The sequence below is a fragment of the Eublepharis macularius genome, chromosome 10, assembly GCF_028583425.1.
Source record: "Eublepharis macularius isolate TG4126 chromosome 10, MPM_Emac_v1.0, whole genome shotgun sequence".
NCBI classification, from domain to species: Eukaryota; Metazoa; Chordata; class Lepidosauria; order Squamata; family Eublepharidae; genus Eublepharis; species Eublepharis macularius.
In genome coordinates this window covers 24,451,781-24,473,013 of record NC_072799.1, presented here as the reverse complement: position 1 = coordinate 24,473,013, position 21,233 = coordinate 24,451,781, and the positions used below count along the sequence as shown (strand labels likewise).

General features: G+C 41.4%; 1 protein-coding gene across 3 annotated transcripts in view; it reads left to right on the top strand.

Moving 5' to 3' along the window:
* UNC5C (unc-5 netrin receptor C) overlaps nt 1-21,233 on the top strand; it is a 435,854-nt gene that overhangs the window by 96,960 nt on the left and 317,661 nt on the right. Inside the window, exon 4 of one of the 3 annotated variants that reach the window (XM_054990552.1) lies at nt 18,039-18,066. The exons of the other annotated variants lie outside the window; for them this stretch is intronic. Within the exon in view, the coding sequence (XP_054846527.1) occupies nt 18,039-18,066 (28 nt within the window). The remainder of the gene's footprint in view (nt 1-18,038; nt 18,067-21,233) is intronic. 3 annotated transcript variants of the gene reach the window in all.

Sequence of the window (21,233 nt, the reverse complement as noted above, 5' to 3'; positions counted from 1 at the left end):
TGCTGACCTCCTCCTCTGACCTGTTCCCAGTTCTTTGCTGCCTGAGCCCCGTCTCCCTTCTGAGGCATACCAAGATCTTGCCAGGACCTGAGGCCATTGCTGGTGCATCTTTCAGCGCACCTGCACTCTTGCTTCTTTCCCCGCAGCTACCTGACTCAGTCATGCCTGGAAGATGCTATTCCCTGCTGGAGGCTCCTTCGGGGAAGGTGAGTACTGGGATGGGGCCAGTGCCCTTGGACACACAGATTGGATGGGAAAATGGCACTGGAGAATGACCCTTCCCCTAGCAAGAACCCTCCCCCAAGAGAGTAGGAGGGCCCACCTTGCACACTGGTGACAGTGGCAGCGAGTGCAGCTCATCTCATGAGAGGCTGCTGGCTCATAGCAGCAACCTGCACCTGCTTCCTGCAGTTGTGGGGCCTGCTGGCTCTTTCTTGCCCTCCTCCTCCTCCTGCGTGAGGTGAGTCTTGCCTAACTTGGGGCTGGGGTGGCTCCAGTGAGGACAGCCAGGACTTTTCCAAGTGGCTTTAATGGCCAGTCCACCACTGAATAGAGAGGTCTCTGTCATAAGGATATGCAACTCATATTTAGGAGAGGAAAAATTGCACTTTCCTGGATTTTCAATGAGATTTCACTGCACTTGGAAGTTGTCCTCAAATGCCGTTTGAAGGCATATTTGGATAGCAGGACTCTGCAGAGTTGGCACATACTTTTTCCAAATAAGTAAAGTTTGTCCTGCTGCATTTCTAAAAGCTGTTAGCCCCTTCTTGGAGTGAGAATGTTCTGGAATTTTATATAGGTGACAATGAAGGTTGCTAATCTAAGTAATTGTTAATGATGTTAAGTAGTGTTTCAAAGTGATTGTCTATTTTGTCTGAGATACTAATTGGTCCAATATAATCTTTAGGAGGAGGAAACCCCATTGGAGTTAATAATCGAGGGCTAAAGAATCTTGCCTTCTCATTCTTTTCTAAACCAATTGTGTTTAATGTTGAGAGATAAATCAAAGATGTACTCTGGTAGAGTAAATTTCAATTAGGGATCTTTCTTTCGTTCTTTTCTTTCTGTCTTATCCCTTGCCCACTACCTCTGTCTGCCAAAAAAATGATTTGAACTTCCTATGTGGCTAATAAAGACACCACCATTTATGAATCTGTCACTATTTGTGATCTAATTGGCCTAAAAGCACTCCACCATAAGAGTTTTGTATTCTGTTGGTTGACTATTGGGCACAGTAGAAAAATGAAGCCACTCCCAGAATTCATTTAAGGGAGGCGACATATGATGCTATTATCAGGGGAGGTTTTATGCATTAACAGATGCTGATACTGACTTCTCACACAGAAAATTTAGGTGATAGAAAGGGAGTAAGCTGCTGCTGTAATATTGGAGAAATTAATGCATGGCAGTGTCATGTGATAATGCAGCTAAAGAATAACAGGGAAAAAATGACTGCTCATAATTCTACCCACGCGACTGGGAAACTGTTGGATTATGCACAATGAACAGAGAAGGACTTGTAAAAAGAATCCTACATTGTATGTGTCAGTGGAACCCTACTGCCAGTGTCCTTCCTAGTCACACAGGACTCCTCTTCCTAGCTTTTCTTCTTAAAAGCAACATTCCTGTAGACAAAATAGAGTCTTGCTTGCATGTGAAAATTGTAACCTTAGGCTCAGGCAGCAAAGTTCTGTTTGTACCAGCTGTATAGAGGCATCAAGGCAAAATGCTTTCTTTCTCTTTTACAAAATGTCTGTACTTTTAACCTTGAAGGCATTCTCTTTAACAAGCAATGTCATACTGCTGCTTTCTTGGAATGGAAGTCAAGCAACTTCAAAGATACAATATATTTTGCCACTGGCCTTTAGCTTGATACTATGAATGGATTCATAATGCCCATGATATCTGGCAAGAGGGGAAAACAAAACACTTGCCAGCAAGGGCTGGAATCAAACCCCAGTAGCAACAAAACAGCTGCTTCGGGGGCTTCTGGGTCAGAGAATCCCAGGCCCTGAGCTGTTGTAGCTATGCCACACAGCAGGGCATAAGGGGAGAGAAGCCACAGTATGTTCTTCTCCAGTCGGTTTGAGTAGCCTCCATGCAGCTTAAAAGTACGTGGCATAAAATAAGAAAACGAGAAGAGCTGTTCTGGGTCAGACCAGTGGGTCAGCTTGTTCCAGCGTGCTGTTTCCCACAGTGGGCAACTAGACACTCCTGGAAGTAGGACAAGGCCCAAGCCATCCCCTATGTTGCCCCCTAGCAGCTGGCATTCAGACACAGAGGTTCCTTAACCATCATAGCTAACAGCCTGTTCTCCGTGAATTTGTCTAATCCCTGTTTAAAGCCTAAGCTAGTGACTATTGCTGCATCTCGTAGCAGTGAATTCTATAAAATCATATGTTGTGTGAGCAGAGGTGATGCAAGGCAAGGTGGGGGGGGGGGTCTGTATTTCTGTGTCCCTTCAGGTGATCCTTGCCACATGGTTACAAAGCTGTGTTATGGCTGTGATCCCCCCCCCCCCCATGCACACCTTTTTGAGAAGAGAAAATTTGAAGGAAAATCAAAATATTGTGCTTAGATATGCATCTGTTCAACCCCTTGCTGCCCTTTCTTTAATGAAAAGAGAAAATGAAGCAAACAAAAGTGAATTAATGTCTTAATTTAGTTTCTTTCGTGCTGTCTAGGTGCCGTAACTGTTTTAGAACATTTGAAGATAAATGCAGGTCACAGACTCCTGCATACTCGATAAAGTTTCCTAGTGGATGTTGAGTACATAATTTATGTTTTATCATATTGAAATGTGGCTCCTGCTGTGAGTTATTTCTTTGCAAATTTCAAATCAAATGTCCCCCCCCCCCAAAAAAAAACCCTGGAGATGAAATGGAAATGAAGGCAGAAGACAATATAGATGTCATTAGTCCGGAGATTGTTTATGAGCGCCAGAGCTGACCTGCAGGTCTAAATGACATTGATTTGCATACTTAAAACTGAACTTAATGGATTAATGATTTTCAAAGCTCTTTGCAGCTAGAATCAAGGGTTGGCTTGGAACCACATTGTTTTTAACAGGGATCCCTACAATCATAAGCATGTCAGATATTGCTCTGTAATTTTCTATTCCTTCATCAAAAAAAACAATTTTTTGTTTCTGCAGTAGAAAGATTATAACTAGTTCTATGATTAACATTGTACTGTTTTAATTTTAAGGGAGTAATATTATTTTTAGAAAAAACATTTCCCGTATTTTTATTTATCTGTTTATTTTACTTAATTTATGTATGAAGTTTTGTATGGAGGCGTTTGGGCTCCTATTTGGTGCCATTGTTTTCCATGGCTTTGTTGCTTCCACCCCCTCCCCCTGAATTCCTTTTCTTTTTCTTAGATTTTTCCTAGATCCACTCTGAGCCTGCGTGGAGGGCAGAATACAAATCTAAAACAAATAAATAAATTTGCCACACAGTTAATCGAAGCCAAGCAGAGTATGATTACAATGGCTATGTAGCCAATGGAAAGGTGTTTTGGGATTACATCAATAAGGTCAGTAGGCAATAAGAGTAGTGTTTCCTGGATTGGTAACAATAAGGATTCCATTAATTACAGATCACATAGTGAGCAGAATATCCCAACACCGTGCAGCAAATCATATTTGGCTGTGTCGTATCAGTATCTTTAAGTGATAGAAAGAGAGGTTAATGCAAATGACTAGACAAATAGTTTGCAAAAAGTGCCAAACATCTTTGAAAAAGAGACACAGGGGTCAACACACTACTGCAGTAATATTAGCAGTATACATATTATTTTCCCCTTTTTATTTCAATAATCAAGGATAAGATTCTCCCCCCCAAAAAACATTTTTAAGACAAAAAATGTATTATTTTTAGTCCATTCTTAATATAAACTTCATTGTACTTCCACAACACAACCGATCCTTCCTTCCCAACCCTTCCCTATCAACTCCAGAACTCCTTGAGATTCCAAGCCTTCTCTGCTTCTTCCTTTTAACTCCAGAATTCGAGCCCCAGAAAACTATATTTTCCAGGAGTTTTGTCTTCTTTCTGCTTTTCGCAACAGTTTTAGGCATAATGGAGACTCTGGTACTAGTTCTTGTTCCATTGCTACTGCTATAATAAGGTCAGGCTTGGTTAAAGAGAAAAGAGAAAACATGGTAGAAATACAACTCATTTGAACCTTGGAACTTGACCTTGAGAGAATAGTCTTAAAATAACAGCGTAATTTTTCCTCTCTGTTTGGAAAAGAATTTTGTTTTAGCCCACCTGCCAATACTGCTAAATACATTTGATTTAAAGAAGCTATGGGCAACTATGTTCATACAATAGTTATGAACCTAATGAAGCAGTTGGTGCCAAAGGCATTATAAACTGCCCTGAAACTTTGGAGAAGAGGTTGGGCTTGGTTTATAACGTGCTTGGAGTTTATTTGGGAAACTAGGAACTGTTATTGTAATGTTTTGCAAGTAATAAAGTTTCTGCTTGCTAATATGAGGTTTTAAAAATAGTTACTATAAGTTTAAATGTAGGCCTCTGAGGAAAGGAAGAGGAGGGCTGGATGGGTGAGGTGGAGTGAAATCTAATTGGACTGTAACTCTAACCTAGGGGCCAAAGTGTGCTGAGAGAAAATGTTCATTCTGGCTGTGGCTATGTGTTTCTGATAGTTAACCAGCCAAGAGATTCTGGTTCAGTCAGTCTTTGTATTTCTCAGAGAAATGATTCTGTTTAAGACAAACGGTGTGTGTGCACCTGTGTGAGCATGTGTGTATCTGAAAGAGAGATTAATCTACCTAGGTCAGGTAAGCTGCATGGGAAGGCCTGAGTGAATCTATGTGTGTGGGGGTGAGAAGAGAGTATGCAGTGCAATCCTAAGGACACTTGCCTGGGAGTAAACCCCATTGAGTAGACTTTAGTATGATTCTGAGTAGAACTACTTAGAATAGCTCTTTTAGTCTGCTAGTGAAGATCAGTGTGGAAAATTAGACTGTGTGACTGAGTCTGTGAATATAAGTTTTAGAAGAGAATTTGTGAAACCACCAAGCTTCTGAAACCAATACACTTCTCAAAATGTGGCAGCCATCATGCTTATGTACTTATAAATAAAATCTAGTTTTGTTTAAGAAAAGATCCTTTTTTATCTCACAGCCACATTCGTTTGCTGAGCATTCTGTCAAACTATCATCTGTAATAGAGGTGGGTACAGACTGGGAAAAAACCACAGGCTGTCGAGCCATGATCCATAGTGTTTCACGAACCACGGACCACGAACTTTTCACGGACCGGCTCTGGTTCGTAGATGGGTTCGTCGGTCTGTGGTCCATCACTTTCGGGGGCCTGAGAGCTGAAGCCAGCCCCGTGGGGGAGCACTCGTTTCCATGCCGCTTGCAAGTGAAGGGCATGGAAATGGGCACTTTAAACTCCGTGCCTTACTTCAGCTGGCAGGCAGGGAAATCCCCGCCAGTCAGCTGGAGCAAGCTGATGGGGTTTAAAAGTTAAAGCACCCCTTTCCCCGCAGCTTGTAAGCCACAGAGAAAGGGACACTTTGTAACCCTCCTCAGCTTGCTCCAGTTAACCCATAGGGGAGTCTCCGTGGGTCAGCTGGAGCAAGTCAAGGGGGTTTAAATGTTAAAGCGCCCATTTCCATGTGACTTGCAAGTCATGCAGAATGGGGCGCATTGCAACCTGATGCAACTTGCTTCAACTGGCTGGCTGGGGAGGAAGCTCCCCTGTCCGTCAGCTGAAGCCAGCCCCCTGGAGGAGTGCCTGTTTTTGTGTTGCTTGCAAGAGAGGAGCAGGAAAATGGGCAGTCCCCGCTTGTCAGCTGAAGCCAGCCTCACTGGGAGTGCCTAGTTCTGTGCTGCTTGCAAGCAAGGGGCACAGAGACGGGTGCTTTAAACCCTGCACATTGCTTCAGCTGGCAGGCAGGGAAGTCCTGGGGAAGGCACGGACCGACAGACCGGCTCAAAAGTAATCGGGTCCACAAATGCTGAACCAGGCTGGTCCGTGTCAAATTTTGGTCCATTTTTCAGTCCTGCTCACTTCTAATCTATAACAAATCCTTCCTGTAGTACCAGTTAAGTAGAAGAGATCTAAGGCAAAAGCTTTTGGTGGCAGCAAAAACCTTTGGGGAGGCAGCAATATATAGGTCACACTCACAAACATAGCAAAGGAAGGTATAAGCCTGGATAAAGTAGAGAACACCTGAAAGTCTGTGTGACTGGAAATATAAGGAGTGTTGACTGGGACCAGAACCCTCCTGAGGTACAAGTTTATGGTAAAGTAAGGAGGAGCTGAACTAAAGTTCCAAATGCAGAGGTTTAAAAAGATTAAACTTAGTTTCCAAACTAAGCAAATCATTACAATTACTAATAACATTCTCATGATGACAATAGTAAACTTTGCTGCAGTTCAACCAAAAGTGCCTGTTCAGCCTTTGATTTACAAAAAGCCAAGGTAACAGGACAAGTAGGTTGAACAAATCCAGTTGGCACAAATGAAAAGTAATAGTGTGATTTCTCCAGTGCATGCTTAGCACAAAACTCAGCCTACACATACTGTATTGCCTCCAGCTCATTTGGGCAGCATTATATAGGTAAGTTGGAACTGAATTCCAGGCTGCAGCCTGTATTACCTACAAAACTTAATAGAGCCCCTTTCATTAACAGCAAGCTGCAATAAAAATCCGTTGAATGGCACATGAATTGTAATTAGTTTTGTTCTTTAGACTCTTTAGTACATTTGTGAGGGCATAATGTGGCTAGATCTGTTAAATGCATCACTGGCTTATAAAAATCACTGCTTGTTTCTTGCTTCGTATTAAGTAAGACATGCCAAAACTGGAAACCTTTTGAGACATGAAATATGACTCAAAGGTCACAGCTTAGAACGCAGATAATACAGTGCATGAGACAACACTAATCTCTTGGTACTGTGATGAATATGTTGACAAGCATTCAACTTTTAATAATTAATCATGAAAAAACAAAGCCATGTTAATAATTTAAGGTCTCCTAATGTAGGGTGCTATGACTTCTTGAATGCAGTGGTTTCTGTTGAGCTTTGCCTGTGTTAATTTTAACCTATGCACTCCTACCTTGGAGCACTATGGTTCTTAGTAGCAGGTTTGCTGATAGTACCATTGGCACTGAAAGAGCTGGCCTCAGTGGTTGTAATGCACCAGCAGCAGAATTATGGATTCTAAATTTAGGATGTATGAGAGGAAGAAAAGTCATAATGGCTATTGCATAGTATCCATCCTGGAAGCCAGTTTTACATTCCATCCTGTTTTTATATCATGTCCAGACAAAAAAAAAAAAACACCTTTTTCTTTTTAGCTTATTATTTTAGCACCAAAATGTGTAAAAAAAATTTAATGCTTACGATTTCTAGCTATAACACTGCTGAGCCCCCATTTTACCATCTTAAAATTAAATGAATGGATACAGTCATTTCTGTGTCTGTCTTCATGCCTAGGGTATTTCCTGATACTTATGATAGGAAATTCCTTGAATACTGGAACTACCAAAGCAGCTATTTAGTTGACCAACCCTTTTTGGTCCCTTACGAAAGAGCAATCGCTCCTCTCAAATTGCTGTTTTTGCAACTGCTCCTAGATAAACAGAGATTGACATTTTGCAAAGAGTCCTATTCTGTTCACTGTTACAGTTGGAGCCAGTAACTAAAGAGAAAATACCTCTCATATTACATGTCTGGTTGTGGAAATCAGATGATTTAATGTAATTCTTTCCAGTGTGACCTGCTTAAATACATGATTCTGTTCTGGCCTTGTCTATTTTTTTAGCAGGGTGCTATTGCAGTCATAGAAATAGCAGTGATTTTAGTTTCGAAGAACGAGAAACTAGATGAAGCCTAGTTTAAGCAATAGTTAGCCTTATATTAGTATGCTCCAGTACCACTGAAGCAAAAAAATGCTCAGAGAAAAAAAGATTTTTTTAAAGGAAATCTAAGCAATAGAATTCTAATAATGGTTTGAATCCAACCAGCTTTTCTGCCGGTGAAAAAGAGAGGAGGGGTTGACCATCAGGATTATGTTGGAGATCATGCGATCTGGATGGACAAAAACCATGTGGGGCCTGGACTGTAATAAGTAGGGGGATTGGGCAAGACTGACTGAAGTTGGAGTGGGAAACTTCACTGCCAGCCCTGACTTCTTCTTTAAATTCCTCTTATTTTCATCGGCTTGGGTGTTCACTTCTGCAATCTATTCCCTGAGAGTGATTTGCATGTACGGCCGTGCCATTTACATGTACAAGATATGTTAGAGTATGTTTGTTTTATAGATGAAAAAGTGAAGTTCAGGATTGAGTGTTACCCAAATCAGTCCTGTGTAGGGATCCCATTCCCCTAGTGGTGGTGGGGGATCCCCTGCTCCCACCTTTCCCCCCCCCCACTGCTTTTGCCTGGCTGGGGAAAAGGTGGGGAACGCCCCAAGAGCGCTCCCACATTTCACAGCAGGCTGATTTGGGCCCCAGGTGCCCAAGTCAGCCTGCTGTGAAGTGCATGTGTGCTTCCCAGCCTTGCGTGATTGTGATGTCACTGTGCCAGCCCTAGGCCTCTCGCACACTTCACAGCGGAGCATCCCTGGACAATGAAGAAGGTAAGTGCTGGGTCTTCCCTTTCCTGCTGGGAGGGTAAGGGGATCTGGCAACCCTAGCTCTGTGGCAGGTTTGTAGGGTTGCCAGGTCCCTCTGTCCTCTCAGCAGGGTCTGGAACTTACGCTCCAGCGGTGGCATAATGACATCACTTCTGGAAGTAGTGACTGGAACGCCAAGTGCAAGGTGATGTCACTTCTGTATGTAACATTGTCGTGCTGGCCGCGGGAGTGCAATTTGGCCATAATCTGGCAATTTGGCCAGATTAGGGCCAAATCAGAGCGCAAGGATGCTCCCGCGGCCAGCACGAGCGGTGGGTGCGCGCGCTCCTGAGGTGCATACCAGTGGTGGGCATGTTCTGGGAGTTTGCCCCCTCCCGCCAATTGCTCAGCGATTGGCAGATAAGGGAGCAAATCTCCGGGAGTTTACCCACCACCGGCGGGCACCTGGTAACCCTACAGGTTAGTCATTTGAAGAATGTCTTCTACACATGAACTAAAACATTAGTCCTGGAGCAAAATGGAATTGCTTGAGTCTGTTGTATATACATAGTTCAAAGGCTAAGGAAAGTTGGAAGGAAGATAGATATTTAACAATCATGTAATTTTATTACCCTGTCCAATATACAGAATAGAAGAGGAAGAAGCAAAACAGTATCAGTTATACCAAATAAGACCAAATAATATCATACACATTTTATTTTCCTCAGCACAATTTACAGACTAATTATAAGACAAATCTACCCGCCATCCAAACCAACAGACCAATTAAAATAATTTTACCAGCTAATTTGATTTTTTTGTGTTTGTTGGCATTCATATGATTGAGTTGAATGTTTCACCAATGCTGTCTGGAGATTTTAGCCATGCTTTGTAGGATATTTTCAAATAAAGTCTGTATTATAAATTTCTGTGGGTTTCCGTTTTACCTTCTAGTTCTTTATGCTTCTAAAATATATCTATCTTATCTGATATTACAAAGCTCAGAAGCAATAAGTAAATAAATAATATATTTCTGATAATCTACTATTACCCATCTAGAAGAAAATTGTATTTTCTTAACCCTCAATACTTTTAATAGGAGTGTAACATATTTATGCTAAGAGAAAATAAATTGAAATAAGAATAGCATCATCACACATACACCAGTATCCTCACTTCTCCAAGCCACACTGAAATGCACAGTATCTCTATGCATGAAGGCTTATATGCATTCACTAGGGCTTGTGCAGAAGGTATTACTAATGAATGATGGCTTGCAAATATTCTGCAGATCCTTATGGAAGCACTATGTGTTGTAACTTCCTCTTTTAAAAAAACCCTTTTGACTTAGAAAATACAATCTGAGCATATTTGTTGGGAGCTGAGAAATGTAGGTTATATGAGGTATAGCAAATCTTTATTAGCATCTGGTCGGCTTCTGAATAAAAGATATTGGTGCCCAGTCTCCATAATCTGTAAATCCTATTTTTCTGCATATGCAACTATAAACCAATGCCCAGATAAGTTTTCCTCAAATGTTTTATGTAGCTAAAGATTCCAAGTTACAGTTAAAATAGATGGATTTATATCTCTTCAACACCAGGTTGCCAAATGTAGCTAGCTTGACATTTAGTGAGCTGTTTTTTATTTGTTTATAGAAGTAACTGCATATAAAAGGAAAATCTGTAGAAGAATCCCTGCATCCAAATGGTAACCAGGAGATGGTATGTTCCATACCCTGGCTTCATGCTACTGGAAATTTTGCCTAAAGAGTCTAGTTGGTAGCACTCAGAAGAAGTACTTTGATTGCTGGTAGGGCATGGGCCAACTTGACAGCCTGAAGATGGGCTTAACTCACTCTGATATAGGTGGGCCTGAAGACAAAGTTATTTATTTATGTTATCCGCCTTTCTCACTGAGACTCAAGGCAGATTACACAGTGTGGGACAATGCAATCAATAGGATGAAACATCTAATAAACAATGTAATAGGACTAGGATTACATAAATCTGAAATAATGCATAGGTATTAGACATGATATGTCAATGCAGAAAATAGTATTACATAAGTAGAAAATAATGTAGTGAAAGCAAGAAAATATGTCTAGCAAATAGAGAATGCATATTGTAAACAGTAGTATAATTGACAATCCCATTCCTTTTATTAAAGCACCTTTTCAACCATTCCATTATAATTTAGACCTGTAACCTTTATAAAAAATGCCCTGCTGAATAATTCTGTTTTACATCATTTGGAGAATGACAGAAGCATGGGAACTTACTTGTCCTTCTCAGGCAAGCCATTCCAGAAGGTGGGCGCCATAAAAGAGAATTCATGATCTTTTCCATTTGTAGGGTGGCAACCCCACCTCAAAGGTTCTATTCAGAAAAATAAAGCTGTGGCAATGAAGCATAAGAAAAGAGGTGATTTTGCAGATATGAGGGTCCAAGACCATGAAGTGCCTTGTATGTGATAAGTCAGTATCTTGAACTGAACAGGGTAACTGATGGGCAGGCAATGCAGTGACAGCAGAGTGGCTGTAATATATGTCAGCACTAACCATCACTGCTGCTGGGCAGGGCACCAGCTGGGCCAGCCCTGACATCAGAGGGGTGCCAGGGATGCTGCAGGACCCTGCTCTGTGGAAGGAGGAGCGGTATACCTCACCCAGACTCCCTCTCAGTCCACTCACTAGCCTGCTCAACCTGGTCTGCTCACCCTCTGCAACCTCCACCATCAACTCTCCTCCAAGCCTCCATTCTCACACTGCTCCACTCTGCCTCCACACCATCACTCCTTACTCACACCCACCACCCCAGAGCTCTTCCCAGCCATCCTTTATAGGGCTTCCTTTCTCCGCCCCACCCTTCTTCCAGCCTGGTTCTGGGCTGCCCCAAGTAGTTGCAGCTGGGGTAGCTGATCTGGTGCCACTGACCAGCACCAACTGAGGCTTGTTTGCTGGCTGTCAAGCCTCCCTGACTCTGCTGATTGCCGAAGGCAGGTCCAGCTGTACCCCCCCTTGCTGGCTGCCAGGCCTCTCTGGCTGAGCTGATTGCTGAAGGCAGGCCCAGCTGTGGCCCCTTGGCTGCCCGCCCAGCTCTTCCAGCAGAGTGCCTCCAGCAGCTCCACCTGGAGGGGCTTTGCTCTTGGCATCTCCTGAGCTAGGTTACTGTCCTCTAGCTGGGGCGTGGCTCTGGGCTGTTGGGGCTGCTGCTCCTTTTCTTCAGGTAAGAGCTCTGTTTGGGCGACTGCTGGGTCCTTAATTCTGCTGTCCTTGCCCCCTTCCTCTGCTTTGCTGAGCCTCCTGTCTTCCCTTGGGGGGGTGGGACTAGCTGGCCTCCCCTTGCCCCCTCTAGCCTTCTGAGGCTTTGGAACCTCGCCCCTTCCCCCTGGCACAGGCAGGTTCTGGCTCTGTTTGCCGGCCCGAGCGGTTGAACTGCTGTCTCCCGGCTGCCCCCCGTCACTGCCTCCCGGCAAGTCTGGGAGCTGGGCTGCTGACCCCGGACAATATACATGCCCCACTTAACTCCAAATATGCCTACTGCATTCTGTACCACCAGGAGTCTCTGAGTTGACTCCAAGGACAGACCCATGTAGAGTGCATTACAGTCTAGTCTTGATGTTACTGTGGTGTGGATACGGATGGCCAGATCAGCCGCGTCAAGGTAGTTATAAGTTAGCATTCTCAAAAATGGGGATAAGGCAGCTGATAAGGAGAACAAAGCTACTAGACACGTAGACCACATTTACTTCTCCTGTTTTCTGAGAGTGATGTTAATTCAAGATGGCAAGGATTGAACTTAAACTACATATATATATGCAATAACTAGAGTTGCCAGCCTCCTTATGCGGCCTGTAGTTCTCCTGGAATTACAGTTGATCTCCAGATTTTGCAGATCCATTCCCCTGGAGAAAATGGTAGCTTTGGATACACTGTAACATCACATGCTGTGCTCCTTCCCTTCCCCAAACTCTGCCCTCTATAAGCATCTCCCCAAATCTCCAGGAATTTCCCAAACTGGAGTTGGCAACCTTAGCAATAGCTGTTCATCACAGTGAATTAAATGGGGCCAGTTTGGTGGGATTAAATCACATTTATATTTCGGATTTTTCTAATGTATGTAGTAGAGTAGTTTGCATTTTTTAAAAAATCTGTCTTTTTAAGTTCCTGTAACCGGCTTTCAGCAACAGAGTACAGTACAGAATTAATTAAGATTTTGGAATACTATCTATCCTATTAGCTATTGTGCATCATAAATAAAGCCTACATATATTTTATGTGCAATATATATGGGTGGGAATAAAAATCAGCTCAAGTGTATTCAAGATTTATTATGAAAGGGGTAGCTATTATGTTTTGATTTCTGGCCAGCATAAGGCCTTTATGCCTCAACTCTCTCCCTAATAAATAACATCACAAGTGTGTTCAAGACACATAACCATTAGGTATATAGAACATAACCCCCGTCTATGAAGTTCCCTAGTTGGAAACAGTCAGCTGTACAGTTTTATCATACTTTTTACAAGCAAACAATGCTTTCTGTTTTAAATACCATAAACAATAAATAAAAATAAGAGTTTGCAGTTGTTTGATGGTGGTTTTTCATTTTTTACAAAGATATCAAGCAGCAAACTAGTGGTATTCTGAGTTTAGAAAGACCAGACAGTAGTCCGTCAATGCCAACTAGCCATGGTGACTTAAGGGAACCTCCCTTAAGTCAGTAAACCTCTGAATACAAGTACTATGCACTATATGGTTCATCATGGGTAGGTGTAATTCAGTAAACTATACTTATGCTCAGATGTTACATTGACAGAACCACGTGAGATACTTTTCTGTGTTCAGCTTTGTAACTTCAAGTGTCCATGTAATGTTAGGCTCTACAATTGACTTGGCCAATTAGTCCCATTTAGTGGTGATATTTTGAAGAGGTTTTAAAGCTGCTTCTTTATGTATTAAAATCACATTTTTTCTCTCCTGTGTATAGAGGTAGAATCCTGACAAAGGCAAAACCAATAATAGTAAAGGTAGTGACCATATAATTGTATACCACCCAATTGCTGTTTTATGTATCATTGGAACATGCCATGCACAAGCAGGTTCCCATGCTGCAGGGAGATATGGACCATAGTTATATGTACTTAAGGCCAATTGAAATGCTTAAGAAAATGGGGTGGAGGGGGGTGGTGGTTGTGAATTTCCCGCATTGTGCAGGGGGTTGTACTAGATGACTCTGGAGTCCCTTCCAACCCTATGATTCTAGGATTCTATGAAATACATGTGTGCCTAACTTTCTCTGGAATTCATTTAGTATCAGTTATACCTTCTATCAGTGTAGCAATTTTTTTTACATGTATTGTCAAAGGCTTTCACGGCCGGAGAACGATGGTTGTTGTGGGTTTTCCGGGCTGTATTGCCGTGGTCTTGGCATTGTAGTTCCTGACGTTTCGCCAGCAGCTGTGGCTGGCATCTTCAGAGGTGTAGCACCAAAAGACAGAGATCTCTCAGTGTCACAGTGTGGAAAAGATGTTGGCAGGTCATTTATATCTACTCAGGAGGGGTGGGGTTGACTCTTACAGGATGACTCAGCTCAACCCCACCCCTCCTGAGTAGATATAAATGACCTGCCAACATTTTTAAATGGGATAGACTCAGTCTTGTTTGCCTGCTAACATTTTCCATATATATATCGTTGATAAACCGGTTTGCAGAATGTTGTGTGCACACCTATGTATATATTTTGTACACAGTTTTCAAAGAGGTTTTAAACATTAATAGAAATCGTTAAATTAATCATGAAAAGTCTGTATTCAGAACAACCCTAGTGTGGGTTAGTAGCTGACAGTTAATGAATTTCTTCTACTTTCTGTGGGAATTGTCATCAACAGAACTTCACTAATAAGACACTGTGCTGAATTTAAATTGCAATATAAATTCTCCTCTATAAAATGACTATACTGATAAGAAGTGAAGCAGAATTACAAATGAAATATATTCCAAACATTTTTTTAAGGCTGCTATGCTCTATTTAAAATACTGGATTGCCCAGAAAATGGTTTAGGAGTAGGTTTGATCTGGTTTATCTTGTTTCTTTCCATGTCTGCTCACCTTATGCAAACTTGGTTTGCATAAATACCCTTATTTCCCTCACCTCACTCCAGCCCTGCATCCCCAATTTGGTCCCTGGGGCCCCTGGCAATCCTACCAAGTATTTAAGCCTTGGTTGTATAAATATTTCCAGCTAACAGAGAACAATCAAAGGCCATCTTACTCCTTGGCAGGAATGTGACCTCTAGTAGATGACAGAGACTTGCGGAAGCCAAATGCTAGATGGTGTCTCTTCTTGGGAAGGACAGAAAGAGAAGGAATGGCCCTGATTTGGGGGGGGGGGGAATGAGAAGAAAAACTTAATAAATTCCTTGGACATGAGGCAAATGAGGTCCATTTTGCTAGGCCTACTTTGGCTAATTTCCTCTGGAGGAAGGAGCTCTCGCACCTGAGCTCCAGCTTGATGGCCACAATTGCCACATGGAGCTAACAAAGGGCAAGGAGCTCATACAAAGATGCCAGTGTAATGGAAAACTTTTAGAACACTGCAACTTTTAAGTTTATGGAGCCTTAGAATAAAACCAACTAGGGCAAGTATAGGGCGAAGGGACAGAGAATTACTCATTTGCACCAATTTTTTGCATTCCTTGATCAATGACTTGCATTGCAGTGGATTTTTCTTTTTCAATAAATTCATTTCTATTTTAAATGCTAGTAGTTTCTTTCTGGACTACATAGATAACCACTGTTGGAACATAGGCCATAGGGGAAGAGAGTGGTCTGCAGTAGAGTAGCAAGACTGGAGTTGAGTGGCTCCTTAGAGACCAACAGTATGAGCTTTCGAGAGTCCCTTCTTCAGGTACGAAAGGAGGTGGTTGGTTGCTAGGTTGCTTTTTCCTGTTGAAGCGCTTTACTGCGGTGAACCATCCCTGTCATTGGGTAGTGGGAGACGAGGGCACTAGGTGGGGCCTTTAAATGACAACATGGAAGAGAAGGTAGGAGTGCTGGCCCTTTTGGTGGTAATTGCTGAAATTGACCAGCTGGTGGCAGTTTACTGAAGGAGAAGCACAAGGAAAGCCCTCAATGGTTGGACAGACTTGGGAGAGTGTCACTTGTTTGGGACTTGGGATGACCACTGAGTGCCTAGATGCCTTGGAGGGCAGAAACACAATGGGGCTTGAGGGCCAGTGGGACTGTTCACAGCAAGGTCAGAAGCTGATCCTTAGATTTTTTTTGTTCGCTAGTTAATAGAAGATAGTCACCTACAGAGGAGACAAATGCATTGACTCAACATGAAAGCAGTTTATCACTTCTTAATCCCTGAGACCCTGTATGTTGCCTTGAGCTCCCTAGAAGTTTCAATACAGGTAAAGAATCAATAGAGCAAAACTGGGAAGTGTTGCCTAGTGTACTACCTAGCAATGAGATTTCTTATGGGGGTTACATGCAGTCCAGTGAGCAGGTTAAAGCACCTATTTAGTAGGATTCTGTGAACTTCTTTGTCTATCGTACTATCTAGGATAGATGTACCTTTACTAATATAGATGTCCAGCTTTACTGATAGACTATGTTATGCCTTACTTACAAGAAATCCAAATGATGTCTGGCTCTATATTTTTTCAAGTGGAAGTAGCTATTTCTTTTCTGCATCTTTGCCTAGGTTATCTTCAGTGTCTTCTCACTATTTTGTAAAATTAGGTTGATTCTGTTGTTGGGAGTTCTTTTTTATTATTTCATCATAACTCTTTCCCCGTGGAAATGTTGTATTGTACATAGTTTTCCAGAATAATATTGTCACAGTGCACTTTCAGTAACCCAAAAGAGAACCTCTAAAATCAAGATTTGGTTGCAGCTTCTGTAGAGCAGCTGTCTTTTGAAGCCTATTATAAATCAGTCAAACTCCTGTCGTGCTAAATGAGTTGAAGTCCGAAAAAGACAAAGAGAAACAACCTGGAAAGGAAAAGGCAAAGACAGAGGGGGAGTTGTTGATTTGATTTTGATACCTCCTAAACAAAATGGGCTAAAAAAAAAAGTTAAATGTCCCCTTTTGGGTAGCTTGACAGGAGGTCAAAGGACAAACAAGTGAGGAAAGGGCTGTGTGAGTCATTTGCTGAAAGATTATATGACCAATGACTTATTATGCCTGAATGCAGCTTAAATTACTTGCTGCCAATTGTCCTAGTGTACCAGAGCAGAGGCCTGGACACTGAGTCTCAGTAGGAGGTCATGAAAGTGAAGTGGCAAAGGACTACTGTTTGGGCTGGGCCAGCAACAGTTGGCATGTGGGAACTGCTGCTGCTCCCCACAGGCACTCCAGCAGATTCCTTTGTGACTGTTTGAAAATAGACTATTCTTGTCTGAGACATGGGAAGGGAATGCTATAGCTGCTCTATGGTGCATGATCATAAGAGATGTTGCAAAGGACTGAGTGACTGTCATTTCAGACAAGGTCTAGCACAACTGGGTCTCCTTACCATGACTGCAATTTTTTGTTGAGTTCTGATGGCGGGTGCTGGGGGCTGGTAATGGCAGGGCAGCAATTGTTGGTGAGGAATTCAGACTTCTTTATTGTGTGCTTGTCACTGCTTTGCATACACAATGAAAATGAAAGATGGCTGAAGTGTAGGTTTTGTCTCTTGTTAAATGGCCTGAGGAAGTAAGGGACATTTTGATAAAGGGAGTCTGATAAATGGTCAACAGCTGGTAGGCTTGTAATTAACTGACTGTGTGTTTGCCTGTACTTGTTCCCTGTTAAGATTAACTGTGGCTATAGAAACAACTATGGAGGCATGTCTGTATCCCTTTTCTGAATAGTGTGTAGGTACCAATGCTCATACATACATGCGTACACACGCCTACACACACAAATATAGGGAGAAACTATGTGACTGGTGATGCCCAAAGGCAATGAAATGCAAAATGTATGATCTCTGACATTTCCATGCAAAGCTCAAATATATATAAGTTAAACACAGGGACCCTTCACAAGAAGTTTAATAGGTGATAACACAATCTTGTTGTTGTTTATAGAGATTCGTCTACTTACATAATTCTTCACAAACAACAAGAAGGCAAGTCCCTGCCCACAAGAGGTTTATAATTTGAAATTTGATATAGGGAGAACAATGAAGAAGATGTGGCCATGTACTCGTTGAGTTTCAAGAGAGAAAGCTGGACTTTGGAGAAAACAAATAAGCGTAGGAAGACTGTGTTCATTCCAGTGGACTAGCACTAGCTAAGCCTGGCAACTTAATATAATTTGCTTGGACCTCAAGTTCCCTTTCTGCTCATAGTAGGCACTATAGAAAGAGGGCAATTTTCACAGTCTTGCCCATCTCTGAGGCCTCTTCTTTGACCCTTGTGATAGTCCTGATTCACATAGGCACAGTTTCTCAGGGTGGGAGAAGGAAGACTGTGTTCATTCCAGTGGACTAGCACTAGCTAAGCCTGGCAACTTAATATAATTTGCTTGGACCTCAAGTTCCCTTTCTGCTCATAGTAGGCACTATAGAAAGAGGGCAATTTTCACAGTCTTGCCCATCTCTGAGGCCTCTTCTTTGACCCTTGTGATAGTCCTGATTCACATAGGCACAGTTTCTCAGGGTGGGAGAAGGAACAGAAGAGTGCAGTGCAAGGAGAAGGCTGAAAGTTTATACAGAGCATCTTCACATATACATGAGAAAACCAAAGCCTGTTGTGCAAGAAGAACTCGTTTATCATTCCAAGCAAGGAAAGAAGGAATAGCTTAACGTAGTGTTAAAATGTATTGTTTGCGTATTGTTTAAATGCTTGCTTCCATCAACGATTGGAGGATAGATTGATAAAATCTATCAAGTAGAACACTTCCCAAGAACAACTAATTTTATGGAGATATGGTTTCCATTTTTTGAATATCTGGAATATAACAGCTCCGTACCCGGCCTTAAAATTTTTCATCCATATGCAAATATATAAAATATCTGTTAGTTTCATAGAGTATCTGGTGTACTTTGTAAGAATTCCCTCTCTTTATTAGATCAACTATAATTCCTTATACTGTAATAAGCGTTACTTAGTATAATTACTACTCATTATTCACATAGACTTCTTGTGAGTTATAAATCTTTGTATATTTAATTGTTACTTATTACTTGCTTTGACTTTATGCATGTTTTTAAATTTTGTGTGCTTATTGTTTAACAGTTTATAGTTGTGTTTTACAGTTTTAATAAAATTTTATTTTAAAAAAATGATTGGAGGGCTGAAGCTCAAGGTATATGTGGTAGTGCATGTCCCAGAGAATGATTTGAAGGCCCATGAAGCTAAAGCTAGGCGTAAGCAGTGGGAGACTGCCGAGGAGTCATGTGTAAGCTGCTTTAATGATCTGGCAGGACAGCCACGTAAGAAAAAGCAGTGGTTTGTTCAAGTTAAAGGGAGTCAAGTTTGAACTTTCAAGAACTTTGCCTTAAACAAAGTTTAAGAACTCGAGAATTGCAACCCAGAGGAAACTACCAAGGGATGTGATCGTGCAGTTTACAACTAGAAATATGAAAGAGAGGATTGTGACAAAACAATTTCAAGATCCATTGGAGATTGATGGCAAGACGATTATCATAATGAAGGAATTGCCCAGATCAGTGTTATTGGACAGGAAAAAATATAGAGTGTTAATTCAGACTTTGAAGGACATGAACATTAGGTACAGATGGGAGTTACCGGAAGGAGTGTCCTTTGAGTTTGGTGGGGCAAAAAAGCGTATCAGATCTGAGCGGGAGATGGAGAGATTCATTAAGGACAATGAAAAAGACTTACCAACAAAACCATGAATATGGAGTGTAAAGTATTATCTTGGAATGTAAATGGACTAAACTCACCGAATAAGAGAAAAAATATTTTTCATTGGCTACTAAAACAAAAATGTGATATTGTTTGTTTGCAGGAGACCCATATTAGAAAACAGGATGTAAAATATTTAAAATCTGGAAAATTGGGCAAAGAATTTGTAGCGGCTTCCAACAAGAAAAAAAGAGGAGTGGTGTTGTATATAAAAGAGGAGCTGCAGCCAAAATTTGTTATGAGAGATGTGGAAGCTAGATTTGTAGCAGTGGAATGTAATTGGAACTTAAAGAGAGTGTTGGTAGTCGGACTTTATGCACCTAACGGTGCAAAGGAAAGCTTTTTTGAGGACTTAAGGAAGCACTTAGACGATCTTGTATATGACCAGATAATTCTTGCTGGAGATTTCAATGGAGTGACAGATTTGGAACTAGACAAAAAGACTACAAAAGCACAAAAGAAAAGAGGACTATTGCCAAAGCTTTTTTTTGAGTTGATTCAACAAGAGACTCTCGAAGACGTATGGAGGAGAGAATATCCTAAAACCAGACAGTTTACTTTTTATTCTGCAAGGCATCTTACATTATCAAGAATTGATATGATCTGGGCCTCAAAGGACTTAGCGTTATGGACTAAGGAGGTAGAAATAATGCCGATGGTAGGCTCAGATCACAACCCAATTATGTGGAAATTTGGAAAAAGGAGAAAAAGGAAAGCCTGGAGAATAAATGAGGACTTGTTACAGGAAAGTGAGAATATGGAAATATTGAGAAGAGAGACTAAGTTTTTTATACAATACAACGTGAATAAAGAAGTACCAACCAGTAAAGTTTGGGACGCGTATAAGGCGGTTGTAAGGGGCATACTAATGGACTTAAATGGTAGAGCAAGGAAAAAGAAAGAGGAGAAAAGACAAGAGATTGAGGAGAAAATAAAGGCCAAAGAAGTACAGTTAAAAAAGAGACCAGGGAAAAAGAAAATACATCAGGAAATCAAAATTCTTCAAGAACAGTTAACAGCAATGAGTAATAAAGAATTGGAGTGGAACCTTAAAAGACTGAATCAAAAAGCTTTTGAGGGTGCTAATAAACCTGGGAAATATTTGGCATGGCAATTAAAGAAGAAAAGGGAAAAGAAAATAATAAATAAAATTTGTGAAGAAAACAAAACGTATTTGGAGCAGACTACCATTAGCAGAGCCTTTTATAAATTTTACGCTAAGCTGTATAATAAAAAAGAAGTAAACAAAGAATCAATAGCATCATATTTGGAGAAAACCAAACTTCCAGAGATCTCGGAAGCTTGGAGAAATAAGTTGAACAGTGAAGTAACTGACGAGGAAATAAGTATGGCAATACAATCCACAAATCTAGGAAAGGCGCCAGGGCCAGATGGACTTACGGCTAAATTTTATAAGACAATGGCCAACGAACTGGCACCATTCCTAAAAGAGGTGATGAACGGAGTTTTTAGGGATCAAAGAATTCCAGACACTTGGAGCGAAGCGAATATATCATTGATCCCAAAAGAGGGCCAAGATCTGACTAGCGTGAAAAATTACAGGCCTATATCATTACTTAACAATGATTATAAAATTTTTGCAAAGATATTGGCGGAGAGACTGAAGGGGTGGCTCTCGGAAGTTATAGAGGAAGAACAAGCAGGTTTTTTGCCGGACAGACAAATAAGAGATAATTTAAGGACAGTGATCAATGCTATTGAATACTATGACAAGCGTTGCGATAAAGAGGTTGGTTTCTTCTTTGTA